The 23,387-nt window shown below is 35.7% G+C and overlaps 1 protein-coding gene across 2 annotated transcripts in view; it reads left to right on the plus strand.

Moving 5' to 3' along the window:
- RAD17 (RAD17 checkpoint clamp loader component) overlaps window positions 1-23,387 on the plus strand; it is a 29,570-nt gene that overhangs the window by 4,046 nt on the left and 2,137 nt on the right. For both annotated transcript variants that reach the window (XM_068535459.1, XM_068535458.1), the window contains exons 4-16: window positions 128-211; window positions 1,669-1,825; window positions 2,836-2,972; window positions 3,454-3,506; window positions 4,788-4,913; window positions 5,007-5,076; window positions 10,351-10,462; window positions 12,454-12,639; window positions 12,936-13,021; window positions 13,142-13,288; window positions 15,045-15,194; window positions 17,128-17,248; window positions 22,652-22,709. In XM_068535459.1, coding sequence (XP_068391560.1) covers window positions 128-211; window positions 1,669-1,825; window positions 2,836-2,972; window positions 3,454-3,506; window positions 4,788-4,913; window positions 5,007-5,076; window positions 10,351-10,462; window positions 12,454-12,639; window positions 12,936-13,021; window positions 13,142-13,288; window positions 15,045-15,194; window positions 17,128-17,248; window positions 22,652-22,709 — 1,487 coding nt within the window. The remainder of the gene's footprint in view (window positions 1-127; window positions 212-1,668; window positions 1,826-2,835; window positions 2,973-3,453; window positions 3,507-4,787; window positions 4,914-5,006; window positions 5,077-10,350; window positions 10,463-12,453; window positions 12,640-12,935; window positions 13,022-13,141; window positions 13,289-15,044; window positions 15,195-17,127; window positions 17,249-22,651; window positions 22,710-23,387) is intronic.

A 23,387-nucleotide genomic window follows, 5' to 3' on the forward strand; every position in this document is an offset into this window, starting at 1 on the left:
ACCTTTTTATTACTATATCATGTTACTTGTTTCTAGTTTTTTTCATTAAAAATGTGTAGATTAACCTGTGCTGATGTATCAAAAATTTTTGAGTTAAAATGTTTTATTTGAAACTTGAAAATTTTAGCATGAACTTGCTGTGCATAAAAAGAAAATTGAAGAAGTTGAAACCTGGTTAAAAGCTGAAGTCTTAGAAAGGCAGCCAAAGCAGGTAACTAAATAAGAAATGTGTTTAGAAACATTTGGCCTCAGATGTTTCTCTGGCTTATAGTTGGTTATAAGAAGTTAAAAACTTTCATGTTGACTTTGTTCTCATAAGTCCAGATCACCTGCAGTAGAAAGCTGTCTGACCTTACTACTTCTTCCTCATTAAAACACTCAAGAGACTTTGCGTTTCCCCCTTGACTTATACCTCTTTTTCCCTCTTATATATAAAGCATAGTAAACCATTAGGGTGCTAATATATTTAGCATATCAGATTATCTCACACTAAAGCAAGTAGGCAAATTGCATATTAGTTTTTGTATTAAATATAGCCTAAAATAGTCATTCATCTTACGCTTATGTTTTTTCTTTCACTTCCTAATTCCATAATTACCCTTGGCCCCCAAGCTAGAATATTCTCTCTCTCTCTTTTTAAACTTTTTTAATTTTGAGATTCTTGAAACATAAAGAAAAAATAGAATAGTAAGTGAATATTCATGTACCTGTAAAAATACCCATCATTTTCTCCCATGAGTATTTTAACATAAATTATAAATGTTTGGCATTTAATTCTCTAATGTTATCTAATGCTCAGTTCATACTCACATTTTTCCAGTTGTCTTTTATATCTGGTTTGTTACAACCAGTATCTAATCAAGGACCACCCGTTACATTTGATTGTTCTATCTCTTAGGGCTTTTAAAATCTAGTACAGTTGCCTTCACCTTCTCTTTCCACAAGCCGCACAGCATGACCAAAAAATAAATAAATAAATAATAAAATTAAAGTGTAACTGGCTCTTCTCTGGGTCCAGGTATACAGGCCCTTATTTACTGTAGTTAATAAAGGTAAACAAATGAGCAAGGATTACAGCCCACCATTATATGTAGGACATCTTCCCCTGATAATTTTTCAGTTTTAACTTTTTTATCAGATTTACTGAATGAGGGAATGTTACTGGTAGCTGCATCCTCTAGTCTGTCTTTAGAGTCCTGTCTCTGGTAATGTATTTCTTAATATACATTTCTTAAAGAATCTGATATCTAAACTGAGGTTTTTCCATAAGAATATTATACTTATATAATATTGAAGTATATAATCCAAAGAGAGGTCTGTATTAAGGTTGAATTTTATGAGTTCAGGTAACCCCTAAAAATACTTGTTTCAGACATTACCTCTTTAATCTAGCTGAAGTTGTTTTAATTTGGCTACTGAGTAGTCCTTGGGAGGAACATAATGCAAGAATTGAGGAATTATCAGAAGCTATGCTTAGAAGTTCAGGAAATAAGATTCTCTTATCTAAAGCTGGTTTATTCCAGCTAGCATCGTGAAATTTAGTCTGCTTATACCCAACATTCAGTAAATATCTGTAGAGGTAATTAATATTTAGAAAGAATATTCAAACATAATATTCTAGCATTCCAATGATTTTGATTTTTTATTCATGTTTATATTTGGTTTTAGGGTGGATCTATTTTATTAATAACAGGACCCCCTGGATGTGGAAAAACAACAACTATAAAAATACTATCAAAGGAGCATGGTATTCAAGTACAAGAGTGGATTAATCCAGTTTTACCACAATTCCAAAATGATGATTTCAAGGAGATATTTAATCCTGGTAAGGTTTGCTCTGAAGGTAGTGGAAATAGTGGGGAAAGTCTGGTTTACAGGAGGTTTGTAACAAGCCCCCCATCTATATCTTTAAGATTTCTAAGACCCTATTGGGTATATGGGTTTTTTTGTTTGTTTGTTTATTTTTAAAATTTATTTATTTATTTTTGGCTGCATTGGGTCTTCGTTGCTGTGCGCGGGCTTTCTCTAGTTGCAGCAAGCAGGGGCTACTCTTCGTTGCCGTGCACGGGCTTCTCATTGCGGTGGCTTCTCTTGTTGCAGAGCACGGGCGCTAGGCACGCGGGCTTCAGTAGTTGTGGCACACGGGCTCAGTAGTTGTGGCTCACGGGCTCTAGAGCACAGGCTCAGTAGTTGTGGCGCATGGGCGTAGTTGCTCCGTGGCATGTGGGATCTTCCCAGACCAGGGCTTGAACCCGTGTCCCCTGCATTGGCAGGCAGATTCTTTTTTTTTTTTTTTTTTTTTATGTGGGATCTTCCCGGACCAGGGCTCGAACCCGTGTCCCCTGCATTAGCAGGTGGATTCTTAACCACTGCGCCACCAGGGAAGCCCGGCAGGCGGATTCTTAACCACTGCGCCACCAGGGAAGCCCAAAACTTATTATTAAATTAAATTAAAACTTACTGTTATTGAAAACAGCTCATTTATAGTCATGCACTAATAGGGAGAATCTTCAATGTGTAGGCAGAGTCATAAATATTTTTACCAATTGTATGACTTTTATACTAACAGCTGTGTTCTGAAATCAGTTAACTCCATATTACCTTCATTGGTACAGAAAAGTTACTGTTGTTCATAGTGACTTTTGTCTTTTGAAATGAATATTCTATTTTAAATTTGAACAGTTTTGCCTAATTAAAAAACAGTCTACAATATTGTGTGCTCCTTCATGTATATGTAAATGTACTCATTAATGTATATGTATATTACGTACATATGTATAATATTGGTGTGTATATTTGGTTGAAAATAAAAGTATTAAATATGTTTCCTTTCAGAATCAAGCTTCCATGTATTTCCTTATCAGTCTCAGATAGCAGTTTTTAAAGAGTTTCTACTAAGAGCGACAAAATATAACAAACTACAAATGCTTGGAGATGATCTGAGAACTGATAAGAAGATAATTCTAGTTGAAGTAAGGACAGCTTTTGAAATTCTGCTATAACTATTGAGTAAACAATTGTAAGATATATTTTATGTGATAATGACATTTACTCTCTCCATAGTATTAGTACTGGTAAAATATAACATAAAGGCTTTGTGTAATAGAAGAAACCTAAAGTTTTTTGCAGTAAACTTGGATAGAGTAGCTACAGGTTAATGAACTTTAAGAATTTAATGGCCTAAGTATAGAAAGGCAAAAAACATTTGGAAAGTGACGTCTTAGTAAAAATGTTATGATCTGTAGTGACCCTAAGGAATTTGCTATCAAAATCCCATTGATGTGTATTACTATTTAGGATATCAGCTATCTGATGTCTCCCTTAATTTCTACAAAAGTTCTGGTTACAGTACATTGAATAGATAACATTTTTCCTGTTTTGGTAAATATAAATCTGAAAATAAATTTACATGGGAATAAAACTGAGCTAATATTTCTCCTTTGTTTTGGGTAGGATTTACCTAACCAGTTTTATCGAGATTCTCATACTTTACATGAAGTTCTGAGGTGAGTTTCAGTGAACTTTTCTAAAACTCCAGATTAAATGGCAGGTGGTTTAAATTTCAACCTTGCTTGCTATCTTTTTTCTTTTTTTAACATCTTTATTGGAGTATAATTGCTTTACAATCGTGTGTTAGTTTCTGCTTTATAACAAAGTGAATCAGTTATACATATACATATGTTCCCATATCTCTTCCCTCTTGCATCTCCCTCCCTCCCACCCTCCCTATCCCACCCCTCTAGGTGGTCACAAAGCACCGAGCTGATCCTCCTGTGCTATGCGGCTGCTTCCCACTAGTTATCTATTTTACATTTGGTAGTGTATATATGTCCATGCCACTCTCTCACTTGGTCACAGCTTACCCTTCCCCCTCCTCATATCCTCAAGTCCATTCTCTAGTAGGTCTGTGTCTTTATTCCCATCTTGCCCCTAGGTTCTTCATGACCTTTTTTCTTTTTCCTTAGATTCCATATATATGTGTTAGCATATGGTATTTGTTTCTCTCTTTCTGACTTACTTCACTCTGTATGACAGACTCTAGGTCCATCCACCTCACTACAAATAACTCAATTTCGTTTCTTTTTATGGCTGAGTAATATTCCATTGTATGTATGTGCCATATCTTCTTTATCCATTCATCTGTTGATGGGCACTTAGGTTGCTTCCATGTCCTGGCTATTGTAAATAGAGCTGCAATGAACATTTTGGTACATGACTCTTTTTGAATTATGGTTTTCTCAGGGTATATGCCCAGTAGTGGGATTGCTGGGTCGTATGGTAGTTCTATTTTTAGTTTTTTAAGGAACCTCCATACTGTTCTCCATAGTGGCTGTATCAATTTACATTCCCACCAACAGTGCAAGGGGGTTCCCTTTTCTCCACACCCTCTCCAGCATATATTGTTTGTAGATTTTTTGATGATGGCCATTCTGACCAGTGTGAGATGATATCTCATTGTAGTTTTGATTTGCATTTCTCTAATGATTAATGATGTTGAGCATTCTTTCATGTGTTTTTGGCGATCTGTATATCTCCTTTGGAGAAATGTCTATTTAGATCTTCTGCCCATTTTTGGATTGGGTTTTTTGTTTTTTTGATATTGAGCTGCATGAGCTGCTTATAAAGTTTGGAGATTAGTCCTTTGTCAGTTGCTTCATTTGCAAATATTTTCTCCCATTCTGAGGGTTGTCTTTTGGTCTTGTTTATGGTTTCCTTTGCTGTGCAAAAGCGTTTAAGTTTCATTAGGTCCCATTTGTTTATTTGCTTGCTATCTTTTGTTATTTTAGGAAGTACGTGCAGATTGGTCGATGTCCTCTAATATTTATAATCTCTGACAGTCTCAGTGGAGGTAATAATCAAAGGTTACTGTTTCCCAAAGAAATTCAGGAAGAGTGTGCTATATCAAATATTAGGTAAGAATGAAATTTCTGCTTAGAATTTCATATACATACTGTATTTTTTAATTAATCACGTAACCACTATCTTTCTTTATAAAACTTTGACAGTTTCAACCCTGTGGCACCAACAATTATGATGAAATTTCTTAATCGAATAGTGACAAAAGAAGCTAATAAGGTAAGTCTTTTAAGAACTGATTAATTTGAATCTTACATTGTAATTATAGAAAGCCAAACTTAAGTAGTATTATATAAACTTGAGGAGTTAGAGATACAAACTATTTCAGTTTTTAAAATTAAAGAATTTTAATTACACTCATAAAGCACGTCATTTTAGAAAATGTAGGAAATAGTAATTTTAAAAATCCTTAACCTTTTTCTACTTTTAAACTTAATTTTCTTTTTCACATTGAGGTAAATTTCCCTTTGCTTGGCTTAGTGTTCTAAATTGTATCTGTTATCAAGAAGCTGTTTTCTGGCATCTAGGTCCATTAGTCAGCAACAGTCCAACTCTACTTTTGTCCTGTTGTCACTTTTTAAAGATTTAATGTATTTTTTATTTTGATAAAAATACATATCATAAAATTTACCATCTTAACCATTTTATTCCAGCTTTATTGAGATATAACTGACATATAACATCATGTAAGTTTAAGGTGTATGACACATTGATTTGATAAACTTATGTAATGAAAAATGATTACCACCATAGGGTTATCTAACACCTCCATCATGTCATGTAATTAGTATTTCTTTTTTGTGGTGAGAACATTTAAGATTTTTTTCTCTTAGCAATTTTCAAATATGTAATACAGTATTATTAGCTGTATTATGTATTAGAAATATCTTAACCATTTTTAACCATCCAGTTCAATAGTGTTAAGTATACTAACATTGTTCTGAAATAGCTGTACTTTTTTTTTTTTTTTTTAATTTGGTTGCGCGGGGTCTTAGTTGCGGCAGGTAGGCTCCTTAGTTGTGGCATGCGAAATCTTAGTTGCGGCATGCATGTGGAATCTAGTTCCCTGACCAGGGATTGAACCCGGGCCCCCTGCATTGGGAGCACAGAGTCTTATCCACTGCGCCATCAGTGAAGTCCCTGAAATAGCTGTTACCTTTTCCCCCCATAAATTTATTTTATTTATTTATTTATTTATTTGGCTGCTTTGGGTCTTCGTTGCTGCATGGGGGCTTTCTCTAGTTGTGGCCAGCAGGGGCTACTCTTCGTTGTGTGCATAGACCTCTCGTTGCAGTGGCCTCTCCTGTTGCAGAGCACGGGCTCCAGGAGCGCGGGCTTCAGTAGTTGTGGCACGCGGGCTCAGTAGTTGTGGCTTGCAGGCTCTAGACCACAGGCTCAGTAGTTGTGGCGCACGGGCTTAGTTGCTCCGCGGCATGTGGGATCTTCCCAGACCAGGGCTTGAACCCGTGTCCCCTGCATTGGCAGGCGGATTCTTAACCACTGCGCCACAGGGAAGTCCCATAGCTGTTAGTTTTAACGCATCATTTTTTTCTATCTTTCAAATCAAGATGATGTTAAAATAAATTGATGAAACTTCTACTCCCAGTAGCATGGTTCTAGGGGGCCCTACTGCTATAAGTCAACTGGATCTTACATCATAATATATTTGGAGTGCTGGATCACAGGAACGAACTGAGGGAATTCTCCAAGGGAGAGGTTATTCTGAGGATTAAACAAAATAATGTATGTATGTAGAGCACTTAGCTGAATAAGTACAAGTATTAATAGTGAAATATTAGAAACACCCTGAGTCCAGTAATAGAGGGAGCAGTTACTGTGGTGAACTATTATGTCATTAATTAGCATTTTGAAAATATTCAGTGACATGGGGAAATACAATTTAATGTCAAGTTAAAAATAATAAGATGCGAAGTTATATGATAATCTAACAGTAGAAATGGTGTTTCCAGCCCTTGATATATCTGTCAAGCCCTATGCAAAGTATTTTTACGTACCTGATCTTATTAAACCCTCACCACAACCATACAGAATTATCCCCATTTTATAGGTAAGGAAGCTGAACTTTCGAGGGAAATAACTCGAATAATATTCCATGACTATTAAGTATCAGATGAGTTTAAGTTTTGTTCTGACTCCAATTCACTGTGCTAAAACAAAACATACAGTTGTCAATGACAACACAATGCACATATATACATAAACCTATACATACTAGAAGAAATACATAAAAATGCTAAGTGTGATTCTGGATGGTAGGATTACTTGTGATTTTTTTATTGTCTTTTTGAAAAAAATCTATGTTTTCTACTATAAGCATGATAATTATAAGCTATATTTAAATATTTATTAAACATTGAAGAAATAAAAATAGTCAGCATCATACTACTGTATCACATTACTCACAACTTCTTTTAAGACTAAGTCATTAAATTGCAAATGGCATTTACTCTAGCAAGTTAGTAAAAGGAGATACCATAACTTCTTTGTTATGTAGTTAATGTGCTTTACCTTAAATAGTTGACCTGCAAGAATTTTAGAACTAGTATACTTTTGATATCATCATTGATATGTTACATAAAAGGAGCAGCAACAAGCACAATATTTACATATAAATATAAATCAAATATAAAATCAAATGTTATGATACTGTCTGGAGTCTCCAAGGATGATAATGATAGTATAAGAAGATTTAAAGGAGAGTTTAATCTCTGGTATTCTGTAGCTTAGTTAATTATATTAGGGAAGAGTGTTGACATCTTAAGTGAATGAGTTATAATAAGAAAGAGTGTTGAATATCTTAAGTGTTTTTCTTCAAGTTTAAATAAATGTTTCTCTGTATTCATAGGAAGAAAGATCTTTAGTCTTTTCTGATATCATGAGGTATATAAAGTGTGGAAGGAACTGCTGATCATACATCTTAGCCATATTTGCCATGTGCACAGTAATTAACATCCATAGTATTTTCTTCAGCTACCAAGGATTATAATTTCAAATTATATTTCCTTACTGGCAAGTAATCCATATCTAGAATTTTTCAAAAACAAGTACTCCTCTCAAAACAATTTTTAAGGTAAATATAGTCCCAATAAAAATAAAGTTAATCTGGAAGAGAAGGCATGAGCAAGAAAATTTTGTAAAAGAGTGATGAAGAGAGACTTGCTGTCTAGGTATTGGAACATAATAGATGAAACTATAGGAAGTACAGCAGTGTGGTATTAGCACAGTAATAGACAAATGGAAGAATAAAATGAGAAGACAGCACAGAAATAGATCAGTATGTGTAAATGGGAATTTTTTATATAATGGAAGTGGTATTTTACATCACTGGGGAAGGAAAGTAGACTATTACGGTTAACGACTGGTGTTGGAACAATTGGATATTCATATAGAAAAACATAAGGTTGCCTCTTTAGTTCATACTATGCACAAAAATAATTTAAACCTTGATTAAAGATTTGAATACAAAAATTAGAAGAGTATTAGGAAAAAATACTGACTTTGGGTTGGGGGAAAGTCTTCTAAGCAAGAAACAAAAACCTGAAAGCCATGGATTTACTTCAGAAAAAATGGAAAACTTAGTAAATGACAGAAGGCATGGTAGACAAAGATAAAAAACAAGCATGAGAATGAAAGAAAATATTTGCAGTTTTTTAACAGAAAAGCATTAATACCTGAATATATTTTTTTATTTATTATTTATTTTATTTTTGGCTGTGTTGGGTCTTCGTTGCCGTGTGTGGGCTTTCTCTACTTGCGGCAAGGGGGAGCTACTCTTCATAGCGGTGCGCGGACTTATTGCGGTGGCTTCTCTTGTTGCGGAGCATGGGTTCTAGAGCACAGGCTTCAGTAGTTGTGGCTTGCAGGCTCTAGAGCGCAGGCTCAGTAGCTGCGGCGCACGGGCTTAGCTGTTCCACGGCATGTGGGATCTTCCCAGACCAGGGCTCGAACCCATGTCCCTTGCACTGGCAGACGGATTCTTAACCAATGGGCCGCCAGGGAAGCCCCACTAATACCTGAATACATAAAAATATGCCTACAAAAAAAAAAGGCTAAGAACAGAAGCCAGTACACAAAGAAATACAAATGGATAGTAAACATGAGAGGTGTTCAGCCCTACGTAGTAATCAGAGAAATTCATATTTAAACCAGGTAACATTTTTCACATATCAGAGTACAAAAAATTTAAGATTTATATACAGGGTTGCCAAAGATATGGAAAAATGAACACTCTCACCTACCATTGCTAGGAAAAATAAAACTGGTAAATGTTACAGACACTTTGAAGGGCACTCTGCTTCTACAGAAATGTTCATGCATGTTGGCAAAGGTATACAGTTGACCCTTGAGCAACATGGGTTTGAACTGCATGGGCCACATATATGTGCATTTCTTTCAGTAGTGAATGCTGCAGTACTACTGATCCATGATTGGTTGAATCCGAGGATGCAGAACCACGGCTACAGAGGGCAAACTATAAGTTACACTTGGATTGTCTACTGTGAGGAGGGCTGGCGTCCCTAACCCCACATTATTCAAGGGTCAGCTGTATGTATAGTATATATATAGGTCTGGAATAGTAAAAAAGTGGAAACAATGTAAATGTCCCTTCATTTGGGGAAATATTAGTTAAATTACTGTCTACCCATAATATTTTTTTTAAATTATGTAGACTTAAAGGTACTAACATAGAAAAATCACGAAGAATGGTGTTAATTCATAGAATAATACGTATGATATAATCCCACTTACGTTTAAAAAATTAACTCTGAATATACTTACAGATACTATATATACTTACAGATACTGTATTTACTTAACAGATATGTGTGCACAAAAAGTGGTCTGGAAAGGCTCCTCCTAAAGTGGTAACAAATGTTACAAAGTTGGGATCTGTGGAGCAAAAGGATAACTTTCATAAAGAACTTTTGAAACAGCTTTGGTTAATAAAGTTAAAAATATATTGAAGATCGTAGCACAGTACTATTTTTCTATCAAGAGCTGAAATGGGATCATCTATGAACAATCACATGAATTCAGCTTAAGTTATGTCGTCAGTAACTATTAAGAGTTTCTGAGGGGGAAGAGAGGATAAGTTTTTCTTGTCTTATACTTGATCTACCAAGGGTGTGATAGGTGATATATCGTATTCACATATTTATGCATTTGTGTGTGAGTGTGTGTGTGTGTTTATATATATTTGTATATATGTATGTATATAGTGAAAGAACTTCAAAATATAACCTAGTCCAAGTAAAAAAGTAAAACGATATTTTATAACCTTGAAATTTTACCTTAAACTGCGATGTCATTGACACTTGTACCTTCATAAGCAGACTGTTGTTTAACATGTAGGCTTTTTAGCATTCAAATTGGAAAGATTCTATTATACTTCCATTAAGTTTAGAAAATAGGTGGTTTTGTTTGTTTTTTGCTTAGAAAATAGCTTTTTTAATTTTAATTTTTTCATTTTAGGATGGAGGAAAGATTGTTGTCCCTGATAAAGCTTCTCTAGAGTTGCTCTGTCAAGGATGTTCTGGTGATATCAGAAGTGCAATAAACAGCCTCCAGTTTTCTTCTTCAACAGGTAACTGGAAAAGATACACTCTTATGGTATTTTATAGGTGACTAACTTTTTCTTAATGGTTCATGAAATGAAATTAAACTAAACATTTTAACTTAAAATTGGTATATACCTATCTCCACTTACTATTTTTTTATTGAGACAGTGTAATAAAATTACGTATGTACACATGCATACACACACCACTATGTGTCACCATATATATTTATATATCTGAGACAAAAGCTGATTTATTTACGTGGTTTGCCACTTTACCCTTCAAAGTTAATTTGGAATGAGACTTCCTGGGAGAAAATCCTGGCTCTGCCACTTCTCAGTGACTGAATCTTGCAAGTTACTTAATCTTTCCATGCCTTTATTTTTTCACCTTTTATATGAGAACCTGTCTGATCGAGATGTGTGAAGAGTGAGGTAATCCTTGTAGAGTGTTTATTCCAGTGCTTGACACACATTCAGTGCTCAAATGGCCAGCTGTTAATGAATTTAATAATAGTTCATATATGATATGTTTAACAAATGCATTTACACTTGTTAATATATAAAAGGGGTCCCTAGCCATGCTATAGTAAAGAGATAGCCCCACTAATAGCAATGAGTTAATTTTTGCACTTAATGATCATAATTTACTGCATACAGTCTTCATCAGAAAACATTTAACAAGTGACCTACTTGATGCTTAACATTGAGGAATTGACCTTAAAGAATTAAAAGCTCTTTGGAGATCTCAAAATCCACCTGAAATCCTAGTTTCTACCCACAAGTGTAACCTGTTCATTTAGTGACATCTTTGTTTTTCCAAATAACTCTACAGAAATAGACATCCTAACACAACTGAAACCAGAATTCTGCTTCTTGCTGTAGAAACATAAATGTAAATTGTGCTTAGGTTCACTACTAGAATTAGGGATGGGTCAGTTTGGGATCCTAACTACCATTTATAACGTTATTGCTCTGAGCTCAGAAATTTCAGAGGGAAGAAAATAATAGTGGGTCAGGAACTGTATTAGCAATTATGTTTTTTCATTTAATTCTCAGACCAGCCTAATGAGATAGACAATAGTAGGATTCAAACCTAGATCCTGTGTTTTTCTAATACTCCAGGCTGGTTTTCTGAAGTCACGCATTCTGAGTTGTTTTTGTTTTGTTATAAATTTATTTATTTATTTATTTCTGGCTGCATTGGGTCTTTGTTGCTGCGTAGGGGCTTTCTCTAGTTGCGGCGAGCAGGGGCTACTCTTCATTGCGGTGCACAGGCTTCTTATTGCGGTGGCTTCTCTTGTTGCAGAGCATGGGCTCTAGGCACCCGGGCTTTAGTAGTTGTGGCACACGGGCTCAGTTCCTCCGCAGCATATGAGGTCTTCCTGGACCAGGGATCGAACCCGTGCGTTGGCAGGCAGATTCTTAACCACTGCACCACCAGGGAGTCCCTGAGTTTTAAAAAGTAGATTTCCCAGTGAAATTTGAACACGGGCTTATTCATAAATTGGAGACTGCCCAAATCAGTAAAGAAGTAATATAGCATCGTTGTCAAGCATGGATTGCAGAACCAGACTGTCTGGATTCAAATCACTTACTAGCTGCTGACCTTTAGCCAGTTACTTAACCTCTTTATGTCTCATTTCTTTACTCTGTATAATAATAGTTCTCCTCTGATAGGGTTGTTATGAGGACTAAATTAGTTAGTACATACCATGCACCAAGAATAGTACCTTGCCATTAACACTGTGAGAAACCAAGGTGATATGACTATGTTAAGAGCATGTCATTGTATATGTGAAAATTTGAAGTCTGTGTCATGACATACTTTTAGATGACATTTAATTTCGTTTTAATAGTTTAGTAACTGAAAGAGGACTCTGTATACTTCATAATTATTTATTAGAAAAACATTTACATTAGAACACTTAGTGTAACTATATCTGAAATGTTCTCCGTTTTAATTTTCATATTTTAATTTTATTTTAAATGTTGTTTCTTGGGTGTATATTATTTAGGAAAGAACAATTTATGGCCAAGGAAAAAACGAATGTCTTCATTAAAATCAGATGCTGTGCTGTCAAAAGCAAAAGGAAGACAAAAACCTGATAGGATATTTGAAAATCAAGAGGTCCAAGCTATTGGTGGCAAAGATGTTTCTCTTTTTCTCTTCAGAGCTTTGGGGAAAATACTATATTGTAAACGTAAGAAAACCTTATACATTTTTTAAAAATCTGTTATTATCTTACAATTGAAATAAAATACATTTTTTAAAATGTCATATTTGGTTCAGTTACAAGAAAGAGCTAGGACTAGGTCAGATACTCTTTGGCAGGACCTAAGAAAGGCATAGCAGAAAAATGTATTTAGATAGAGTATTTTTGGATTATGAGTGGGATTAAACATTAAAACCAACTGTTGAAAAACCTTCAAATGAGAGGTGCTATATAATTATAAAGGTGGTGTTATTTTTAATAACTCCAGACATTTTTTTTAATAGGAGCATCTGTAACAGAATTAGACTCACCTCGATTGCCTTCTCATTTATCAGAGTATGAGCGGGATACATTGCTTGTTCAACCTGAGGTAAAGTCTTTAATAACACTTAATACTATTTACATGCTGTATACTATTAATATTAAATATGTGTCCATATAAATTTGACCACTGAATTTTTACCAAAATTATATATACTTCTTTTTATAGGAAGTAGTAGAAATGTCACACATGCCAGGAGAATTATTTAATTTATATCTTCACCAGAACTACGTAGATTTCTTCACAGAAGTGGATGATCTTGTGAGAGCCAGTGAATTTCTGAGTTTTGCAGATATCCTCAGTGGTGACTGGAATGTAAGACCATTTGACTTAAATGTTTTTGTTTATGACTATTTCCTCAGAATTGAGAAAGAAAGTTTACTTTTATTCATACTGATTTGACATTATTTTAAGTAACTTCTTAATAACAATGACAAAATTAATTCATCCAACCCAGTGAAACTTCAGCAGTGAATCTGATTTTTCGATGATAATATACACTAATTTTTTCTAAAGTTATTTTCTGATTATAAAACTAATACATAGTCGGAAAACTTGACAACCATTGAAAAGTAGACAGAAGGAAAGGAACTGTGCCTCTATCTTTTCTTTTTTTTTTTTGGCCACACTGCGTGGCATGCAGGGATCGAACCCATGCTCCTTCCAGTGGAAGCGTGGAATCTTAATCACTGAACCTCCAGGGAAGTCCCCTGTGCTTCTTGCTATACTTTCTGATGGTTTTTAAATTTATTTATTTATTTATTTGCACATTTGAAATTATTCACTATAAAGTTTGTATTTTTTCTTAACAGTTTAACTCTGCTCTGACTGGTATAGTAGTTACTAGACACTTGTGGCTATTTAAATTAAATAAAAAATTCAGGGATTTCCCTGGTGGTCCAGTGGGTAAGACCCTGTGCTCCCAATACAGGGGGCCCCAGGTTCGATCCCTGGTCGGGGAACTAGATCCCACATGCATGCCGCAACTAAGAAGCCCGCATGCTGCAACTAAAGATCCCACATGCCGCAACTAAGACCCAGCACAGCCAAAATAAAAATTAAAAAAAAAAATTCAGGGCTTCCCTGGTGGCGCAGTGGTTGAGAATCCGCCTGCCAATGCAGGGGACACGGGTTCGAGCCCTGGTCTGGGAAGATCCCACATGCCACGGAGCAACTGGGCCCGTGAGCCACAACTACTGAGCCTGCGCATCTGGAGCCTGTGCTCCTCAACAAGAGAGGCCACGATAGTGAGAGGCCCGCGCACCGCGATGAAGAGTGGCCCCCACTTGCCACAACTAGAGGAAGCCCTTGCGCAGAAACGAAGACCCAACACAGCCAAAAATTAATAATAATAATAATAAATAAATAAATAAAATTTATAAAAAAAAAAAATTCAGTTCCCTGGTCACACTAGCCATATTTCCATCATTTAAACAGTTATGATACAGTTTCTGTTATATATTTAGAGTTTCATTATTCAGCGGTTGCATTTGCTTAATTTTTTTATATTGCTTCTTTTTTATTTTGAAATTTTCCAACCTGTTGACAAATAGAAAGAATACACAGTGACTACCTGAATACCTTTAACTTTCGTTCACCAGTTTTTCACATTTTTCCACATTTGCTTAATCTGTATTGACACACTTGTTTTGGCTGAATAATTGGAAAGTAATTGTAGCATCACAACACTTAACACTTAAGCATGCATAAGGACATTGCTTTATTACAACCACAATAGCATTATCATACCTAAGAAAATAAACATAAATTCAGTAATATAATGTCCTTATTCCTGTTTCCCCAGCTATCTCAAAAATGTATTTAAAGTTATTTCCACCACCTCCATCCAACATCCGGTTAATATTCACGCATAGCGTTTGATTATTATGTCACAGTTGAATTTTCTTCAAAATTTTGTAGCACTATTATTTTTAGGGCTGTGGTGAGGTTGAAAAAAATGAACATACAGTAACTAAATATGATTAGCCTTTTTTGGGGGTCAGTAGTACCAATAAGTACAGTTTTATAAATCTCTTATTTTCTTTATTTCACATCTTGTCTCCTTCTCTAGACGCGCTCTTTACTCAGGGAATATAGTACATCTATAGCTACGAGAGGTGTGATACATTCCAACAAAGCCCGAGGATTTGCTCATTGCCAAGGAGGAGGAACAAGTTTTCGACCCTTGCATAAACCCCAATGGTTTCTAATAAATAAAAAGGTAAAAAAAAAGAATTGTACATTTTCGAAGAGTGAACTATTTATGGTATGTGAATTATATCTCAATAAAGTTGGTTTTTTCTTTTAATTGAAAAAGAAAAGTGATCTTTCATTCTTAATGAGAAATAGTTGCTAAGGCCCACAGTTTTCTTAGAATTATGATAAAACATAAAAAGGACAGTCTTCTTAAATGCTTAGTCATTTTTTTAAGGAAAAAGCACTCAAAAATTGAAAGCATATACCTATTTTATTGGCATCAAAGTATACAGGCCTACCTCGTTTTATAGCACTTTTAAAGCGTTTCACAGATAATGTGTTTTTTACAAATTGAAGGTTTGTGGCAATTCTGCATCAAGCAAGTCTATCAGCACCATTTTTCCAACCGCATTTGCTCACCTCGTGTCTCTGTGTCACATTTTGATAATTCTAGCAATATTTCAAACCCTCTACCAGCAAAAAGAGTATGACTGGATGACGGCTCAGGTGATAGCATTTTTTAGCAATGAAGTATTTTTTAATTAAAGTATGTACATTGTTTTTTTAGACATAATGCTATTGCACACTTAGGAGACTATAGTCTAGTGTGAGCATACCTTTTTTTTTTTTGGCCACACCGAATGGCATGCAGGATCTTAGTTCCCCGACCAGAGACTGAACCCGTGCCCCCCTGCAGTGGGAGCGCAGTCTTAACCACTGGACCACCAGGGAAGTCCCAAGCATAACTTTTATATGCACTGGGAAACCACAAAATTTGTGTGACTTGCTTTATTGTGATATTCACTTTATTGTAGTGGTCTGGAACTAAACCCACAGTATCTCTGAGGTATGCCTGTAGTTATAATTATATTTTCGTTTCAGTTGAAAATAAATCCTGGCTTTACCTCTAACCATCTGCACAAGTTATTTCACTTAATATGCCATTAGTTTCCACAGCTATAAATATGGAGGACTGAATTATTTAGAGGTCAAAAACAGGTGGCTCACAAGTTGAATACAACCCACACACAGATTTTTTTAAATGAATTGCCAATCTTTAAAAACTAGTATAATAGTTAAAACTCAGGTAAGGATTTCTGGCTTCAGAATTTCTGCGATCTCCTGAAAAAAAAAATTAGAAGTAAGGCAACACTGGTCCATATTTTACATGGCAGCGGTCTGCTCAAGCCAAGTATAATCTGCCCCTTGGTGATGGGAGTGGTCAGTACCACCTCCCCAAGCTGTTCCACTGCACTGATTTCTATTAACTGCCTGACTCCTATAGCATCTGAATTTGTGACCCCCAGACTAGGTCATCTCTAAGATGTCTTCCAGTTTTAAATTCATATGGCTACATATGAACCTATCATTCATTACCTAAGAAAATTTTCATTGGATTTCTTGGAGAATTTCATTACTTTTAAGCAATTTATGTCCCTTATTGACTTGCTTTGTGCTTTATAGCATGTATATTAATTTTGCATTTGTTACATACAAATGATCTAAGACTGTGAGCACCTGAAAGGCAGAGATCATACTTCTTTTATCATCACTGTAGCATAGTGCCTCTCTTAACTGAAGAAAATACCTTCTTTCATTGAGAAACAATATCCTCACATAATTTGTGATATGTGTATGCTCATAAACAGAAGTCCTTTAATTTTTAAGTTTGTTTTTCTTCTACCTTAAGTCTTGTTCTTATTGCTGTTATATCAAGTGTGAAATAGTTGTGTAGATAAAATGCTTTGTTAGATAATGCTAGGACAGTTATAAAGGACTAATCAAGCTGCCCAGCGTGGCCAAAAAAAAAAAAAAAAGAGACTGATCAGATAAACTCTTAGAGTATATTTGTAACATATAAACCCACATACTTTGTGATATAATAAACTTAGTCTAGGAATAAATATCCATATTTAAATTTTTATTTTTCATTTCACCATTTTTTTCCTTCTCTGCAGTATCGGGAAAATTGCCTGGCAGCTAAAGCACTTTTTTCTGACTTCTGCTTACCAGCTTTATGCCTCCAAACTCAGCTGTTGCCGTACCTTGCTTTGCTAACCATTCCAATGAGAAATCAAGGTAATAACATGGGTTTTCCTTATCCCCAAGAAGTAGTGTTTTATAACATTATGTTTTTGTGGATCAACTTATTCCTGTGTACCAGTGACACTAAGTTTTTTTCCCCTTTATTTTTTGAATCAGAATTAATACATGCTTTTTGATTAAAAAAGAAAGAAATTAAATAATAAAGAAGTACATAAAGTAAAAATTGAAAGTCCCCTATAACCATGCGTAATTCCTTTTGACAGATTGGTGTAAATTCTTCTAGACTTTTTCCTGTGCGTATACAAATGTTAGATGTAAGCTTTAATTTTTTTTGTCACTTATCACGCATAGCGCTCCATATTTTATAATTCGGGCAAAGGAGCTCTAGAGGCTGGGAAGTCCAAAATCAAGGTGCCATCAGATCCAGTGTCTCGTGAGGGCCTGCTTCCTAGTTTTCAGATGGCCATCCTCTCATTGTATTCTCACATGGTAAAGAGCAGAGTAAAAGAGAGCTCTCTCTGGGTTCTGTTATATAAAGGCACTAATCCCATTCATGAGGGCTCTACCCTCATGACCTAAGCACCTCCCAAGGCTCCATCTCCTAATAACATCACTTCAGGGGTTAGGATTTCAAAATATGAATTTGGGGTGACAGAAGCATTTAGTCTATAACAGCAGCAATGCAAAAGTATATTCAAATCTAACTCATATTTTTTTCAAAATTTATAATAATTTTATTCAACCTTATTGATAGGTATTTTGGTTGATTTCAATATTACAAGCAGTATTCATTAACAGTATGTTTACATTGTCTTTCCAAGTCTTGAAATTATAAATAATGCTAAAAAAATTAGTATGCCTTTGGTAATACACATTTGCCTAGTTTATGTCTACTGAGGTTTGCCTTTTTTTGAACTTTACCAATTTTTCCATCAGTTGTTTCTCTTTTTTAATGTGTGTCTTAAGGGCCACATTTCATTAATAGTCCTAGGTCACATGTCTGTGGTGCTGATCTTCAAGGTAGAACAGAGAATTTGTGTAACATTGAAAATACTGCTAATCTACTACATAACTCATCAAACTTCTCAAGTTTTTTTTAAACTTTCAAATTGTTTTTTTTTTTTAATTATTTTTGGCTGTGTTGGGTCTTTGTTGCTGCACACGGGCTTTCTCTAGTTGCGGCAAGCGGAGGCTACTCTTCGTTGCTGTGGGCAGTCTTCTCATTGCGGTGGCTTCTCTTGTTGCGGAGCACAGGCTCTAGGTGTGCGAGCTTCAGTAGTTGTGGCACGTTGGCTCAGTAGTTGTGGCTCACGGGCTTAGTTGCTCCGCGGCATGTGGGATCTTCCCAGACCAGGGCTCAAACCCATGTCCCCTGCACTGGTAGGTGGATTCTTAACCACTGCGCCACGAGGAAAGTCCAAAACTTCTCAAATTTTAAAGATAGGGTTTGCCTTATGAATTATCAGAAGAGAGGATAATAGAGTAAATGTCTGCCTTCATACAATGAGAGTCTCATCTTTTAAGAATATTGATACTTAAAGGTTTAAAATATTCTGTATTTACAGGCAGAAGTGAGATGACTTTTGAGCAATGGGAATGATTAATCTGTGAGTCAGAATCCAGAGAGTTCCCTATCCTTGACTATTATTTTTAGATTATACTAGTTTTTATTTATTTATCGTTTTGGCTGTGCTGCATGGCTTGTGGGATCTTAGTTCCCCGACCAGGGATTGAACCCGGGCCCTCAGCAGTGAAGGTATGGAGCCCTAACCACTGGACCACCAGGGAACTCCCAGGTTATACTAGTTTTTAAACTTTATTTTGAAGTAATTTCAAACTTAGAAATTAGAAGAATGGACAAAGAAGTTCTTGTATATCCTTCACCAAGATTCCTCAGTGTTTCATTTTTTACCATATTTGCCTTTTATTCTTTTTCTTTATACATACATGTACACAAATATATGTATTTTTTTCTGAACCATGTGTGAGTAAAGTGCAGACATTATGCCCATTATTCTTAAACACTTCAGCATGTACTTCCTGAAAACAAGGACATTCTCCTACATAACCACAGTATATACATCAAAATCGGGAAATCAACATTGATATATTACTGTTAATTTATAGTTTAATTATTAGACTCCATTTGCAATTTATAGATTCCATTCAAATTTTGCCAATTGTCCTAATAATGCCCCTTGTGAAATAACAACAAAAACTTGTTCTCTTGTCTAGAAATCCAATGCAAGATCACATGATACATTTAGTTACTTAGTTGCTATCTCTTTAGTCCCCTTTGATTTAGAATAGTACTGTGGTCTTTCTTCATCCATTACATTTTTGAAGCAGATTGTTATAACATGGACTGCCCCTCAGTTTGGGTTTATCTGAGGATTCCTCATGAGTGGATTCAGGATATATATTTTGGGCAGGAATACCACAGAAGTGATGCTGTGTTCTTCTCAGTGCATCACATCAGGGGAATATGATGTCTATTTATACCATGCTGGTGAAGTTAACTTTTATTATTTGGTAAGATAACATCTCTCAGGTTCTCCAATGTAAAGTTATTAAGTGTTTTGTGGGGAGACACTTTGAGACTATGTAAATATCCTATTTCCCATTAAAATTTCACCCACTAGTTATAGCATCTTTTGATAATTATTTCCTGAATCCGTCATGGTTGGCAAGTGATTTTCTAATGGCATTATTCCTTCTGTATTTGTGTTAATAAATTCTGCTGTAAGGTATTGCTTCGCCTTCTTCCCCATTTGTTTGTTTATATTTGTATGGACTCTGGAGCTTTTTCAGCCGTTGTTTCTATCATTATTTATTTTGGACTTAAATTCTCCAGATTTGGGCAGTGCAAGCTGCTTTAAGGTAACTCTGTGCCTTTACTCTTAGAGTACTTTCTTTCCGATACAAAGTGTTCCCGGATTATTTCATACTGTCCCTACATGGACTTAGAAATCTCAATGAGTCCTGGTTCCTTTTAGTGGATATGGACCCATCTCCCACTTTGCTAAATATATTCACTTGTTTACTTAATCCCTATGTCTATAACCTATCTCCTGACAATGCAGGCTGCTCCTTCAGTCCCAGCCCTACTGCCACCAACTTACATTGGCACAGCCATTCACATTCTTTGTCCCACTCCTAGCTGTGGGACAATGAATCGGTTTGATTAGTAAGAGTCTCCTTGGACCAGAATCATCAGCATCACCTGGAAGCTTGAGAAAAATGCAGAATCTCAGCCTCAACCAAGACCTACTGAATTGATCTGCAAGATCAATTAGCAAGATTCTCCAGGTGATTCTTATGCAGGAGATGTTTGAGGAGTTTGAAAAGTATTGGTTTGGATTACTCACATTGGAATCATCTAGAGAATCATTATATCCACTAGAAAGTTCAGATTCCAGGATCACAACTCTTAAGTTTTCCATATCAAAAAGCTGTTTTTTAAAAATCCTAATTGTATTGTGTAGTGGATTTTTAAAAAGGTAAGGTAGTGTTTGATTTGCAAACTTTAGAAGGTTTATAAAATTTAGTCAAAAATAGGATGTTTTGGCTTTTTTTTTTTTTTTAAGTCTTGTGGTCTGACTTTTTTTTTTTTTTTTTTGGCTGTGTTGGGTCTTTGCTGCGCGCGGGCTTTCTCTAGTTGTGGTGAGCAGTGGCTACTCTTCCTTGTGGTGTGCAGGCTTCTCATTGCGGTGGCTTCTCTTGTTGTGGAACATGGGCTCTAGGCGTGCAGGCTTCAGTAGTTGTGGCACGTGGGCTCAGTAGTTGTGGCTTGCGGGCTCTAGAGCACAGGCTTAGTAGTTGTGGCACATGGGCTTGGTTGCTCCGAGGCATGTGGGATCTTCCCTCACCAGGGCTCAAACCTGTGTCCCCTGCATTAGCAGGCAGATTCTTAACCACTGTGCCACCAGGGAAGCCCTTGGCTTTTCTTTTTATTCATCAATTTTTATCCCATTTCTTTCACTTTACTATGTCATTTCAGACATTTTCTCTTTATGTTTCTTCTGCTCATTTCTCTCTGTCCTCTTTTCTAGTCCTCCATTAGTGTTTGTTGGAATGCTTACAGGTATCTCACGTTTCATTCTGTTTTCTCCTTGATTGCATAATCTCTATCAGTCTGTGTTCCAGGTTACTGATTATTTCTTCTCCCAGTTCATATCTACTGTTGAGCCCCTGTAGTGGACTTTTCATTTTGGTTATTGTACTTTTCAAGTCCAGAATTTCCATTTGGTTCTTTTTTGCAATTTCCTTCTCTTTACTGATATTCCCTATTTGATGAGTCATTGTCATTATAGCTCCCTTTACTTCTTTTTTTTATTTTATTTTTTAAATTTATTTATTTCATTTATTTATCTTTGACTGTGTTTGGTCTTCATTGCTGCACACGGGCTTTCTCTAGTTGCGGCGAGCAGGGGCTACTCTTTGTTGTGACGCGTGGGCTTCTCATTGTGGTGGCTTCTCTTGTTGTGGAGCACAGGCTCTAGGCACATGGACTTCAGTAGTTGTGGCACGTGGGCTCAGTAGTTGTGGCTTGCGGACTCTAGAGCACAGGCTCAGTAGTTGTGGCACACAGGCTTAGTTGCTCCGTGGCATGTGGGATCTTCCCAGACCAGGGCTTGAACCTGTGTCCTCTGCATTGGCAGATGGATTCTTAACCACTGTGCCACCAGGGAAGTCCACCACTACCTACCTTTTGTCTATGAATTTGACCACCCTAGGTACCCACTTAAGTGCAACCATACAATATTTGTCTTTTTGTGACTGGTTTATTTCATTTAGCATGTCATCAGGGTTTATTCATGTTATAGCATGTGTCAGAATTTCCTTCCTTTTTAAGGCTGGATAATATTACATTGTATATATTTACCACATTTTGTTTATCCGTTCATCTGTTTTTGGACACTTAAGTTTCTTCCACTTTTTTTTTTTTAAACACCATTATTGGAGTATAATTGCTTTACAATGGTGTGTTAGTTTCTGCTGTATAACAAAGTGAATCAGCTATATGTATACATATATGCTTCCATTTTTTGACTGTTATGAATAATGTTGTTATAAATATGGATATACAGATGTTTCTTCGAGATCTTGCTTTCAATTCTTTTGGGTATATACCCAGAAGTGGAATTGCTAGATCATATAGTAATTCTGGTTTTAATTTTTTGAGGAACTACCTTACCATTTTCCACAGCAGCTACACCATTTTATATTTCTACAGCTTTCTCCACGTCCTTGTCAAACCTTGTTGTTTTATGGGGTGTTTTGATAATAGCCATCTTAAGGGGTATGAAATAGTATCTCATGGTTTTGGTTTGCATTTTCCTAACAATTTGTGACTTTAAGCATCTTTTCATGTGCTTTTTGGCCATTCTTCTTTGGAGAAATGTCTATTTAAAGCTTTTTAAAAATCTCTTTTAGCTCAGATTTCTTTTATCCAAGATATTGGAAGACTTCCTCTGAAGCGACACTTTGGAAGGTAAGCTGATCATTTTAATTTTCAAAGAGCTGTTACTGAAATAACCACCAAATACCTTATGTATTTATTCATTATACAGTCAATAAATGTTATCTGTAAAGGCCAAGAAATACATGTTGTACCAGTGATCAGAGACCATGTGATTGCATTGTAGACCATCTATTATATATATTACATGTAACAGCTATTTTCACCATCTCAGAATGGACTATTAGGCTAAATAGAATCATTGAATCACAGAGGCAGAGGAATCTTTAAAATCCTTGAGTTCAAATTTTGCATAGCTGAAAACCCCTTTTCAGCTTTCATGCCAAGAGGTGTTCTTAGCCTATATTTGGAGACTGCAGTAATCAGGAACTACCTCAGAAGAGCACTGTCTTTTTTATTTCTTTATCACAGAAAATTCAGACAAGTAAAAAAATATATAGATATAGAGAGAGAAATCTACGTCTATACTGTTCATTCCATTGCAAAATGGCTTCTGGCCTAACATCAGTGATTAACACAGTGCTTATAGTTCATTTCTACTTGGCTTATTTGTAAGGTCAAATTATGCACTCAGGTATTCTAAAAAGGTTAAAAAGTGCTTGCTTCCTGGTTGCAAGGATAAAAGTAAATGATAGAAATGGCATCTATTACCCCTTCTACTAGTTCTCCTATTCCTGGTCCCAAATGGAA

This window comes from Eschrichtius robustus, chromosome 2 (genome assembly GCF_028021215.1).
Source record: "Eschrichtius robustus isolate mEscRob2 chromosome 2, mEscRob2.pri, whole genome shotgun sequence".
NCBI classification, from domain to species: domain Eukaryota; kingdom Metazoa; phylum Chordata; class Mammalia; order Artiodactyla; family Eschrichtiidae; genus Eschrichtius; species Eschrichtius robustus.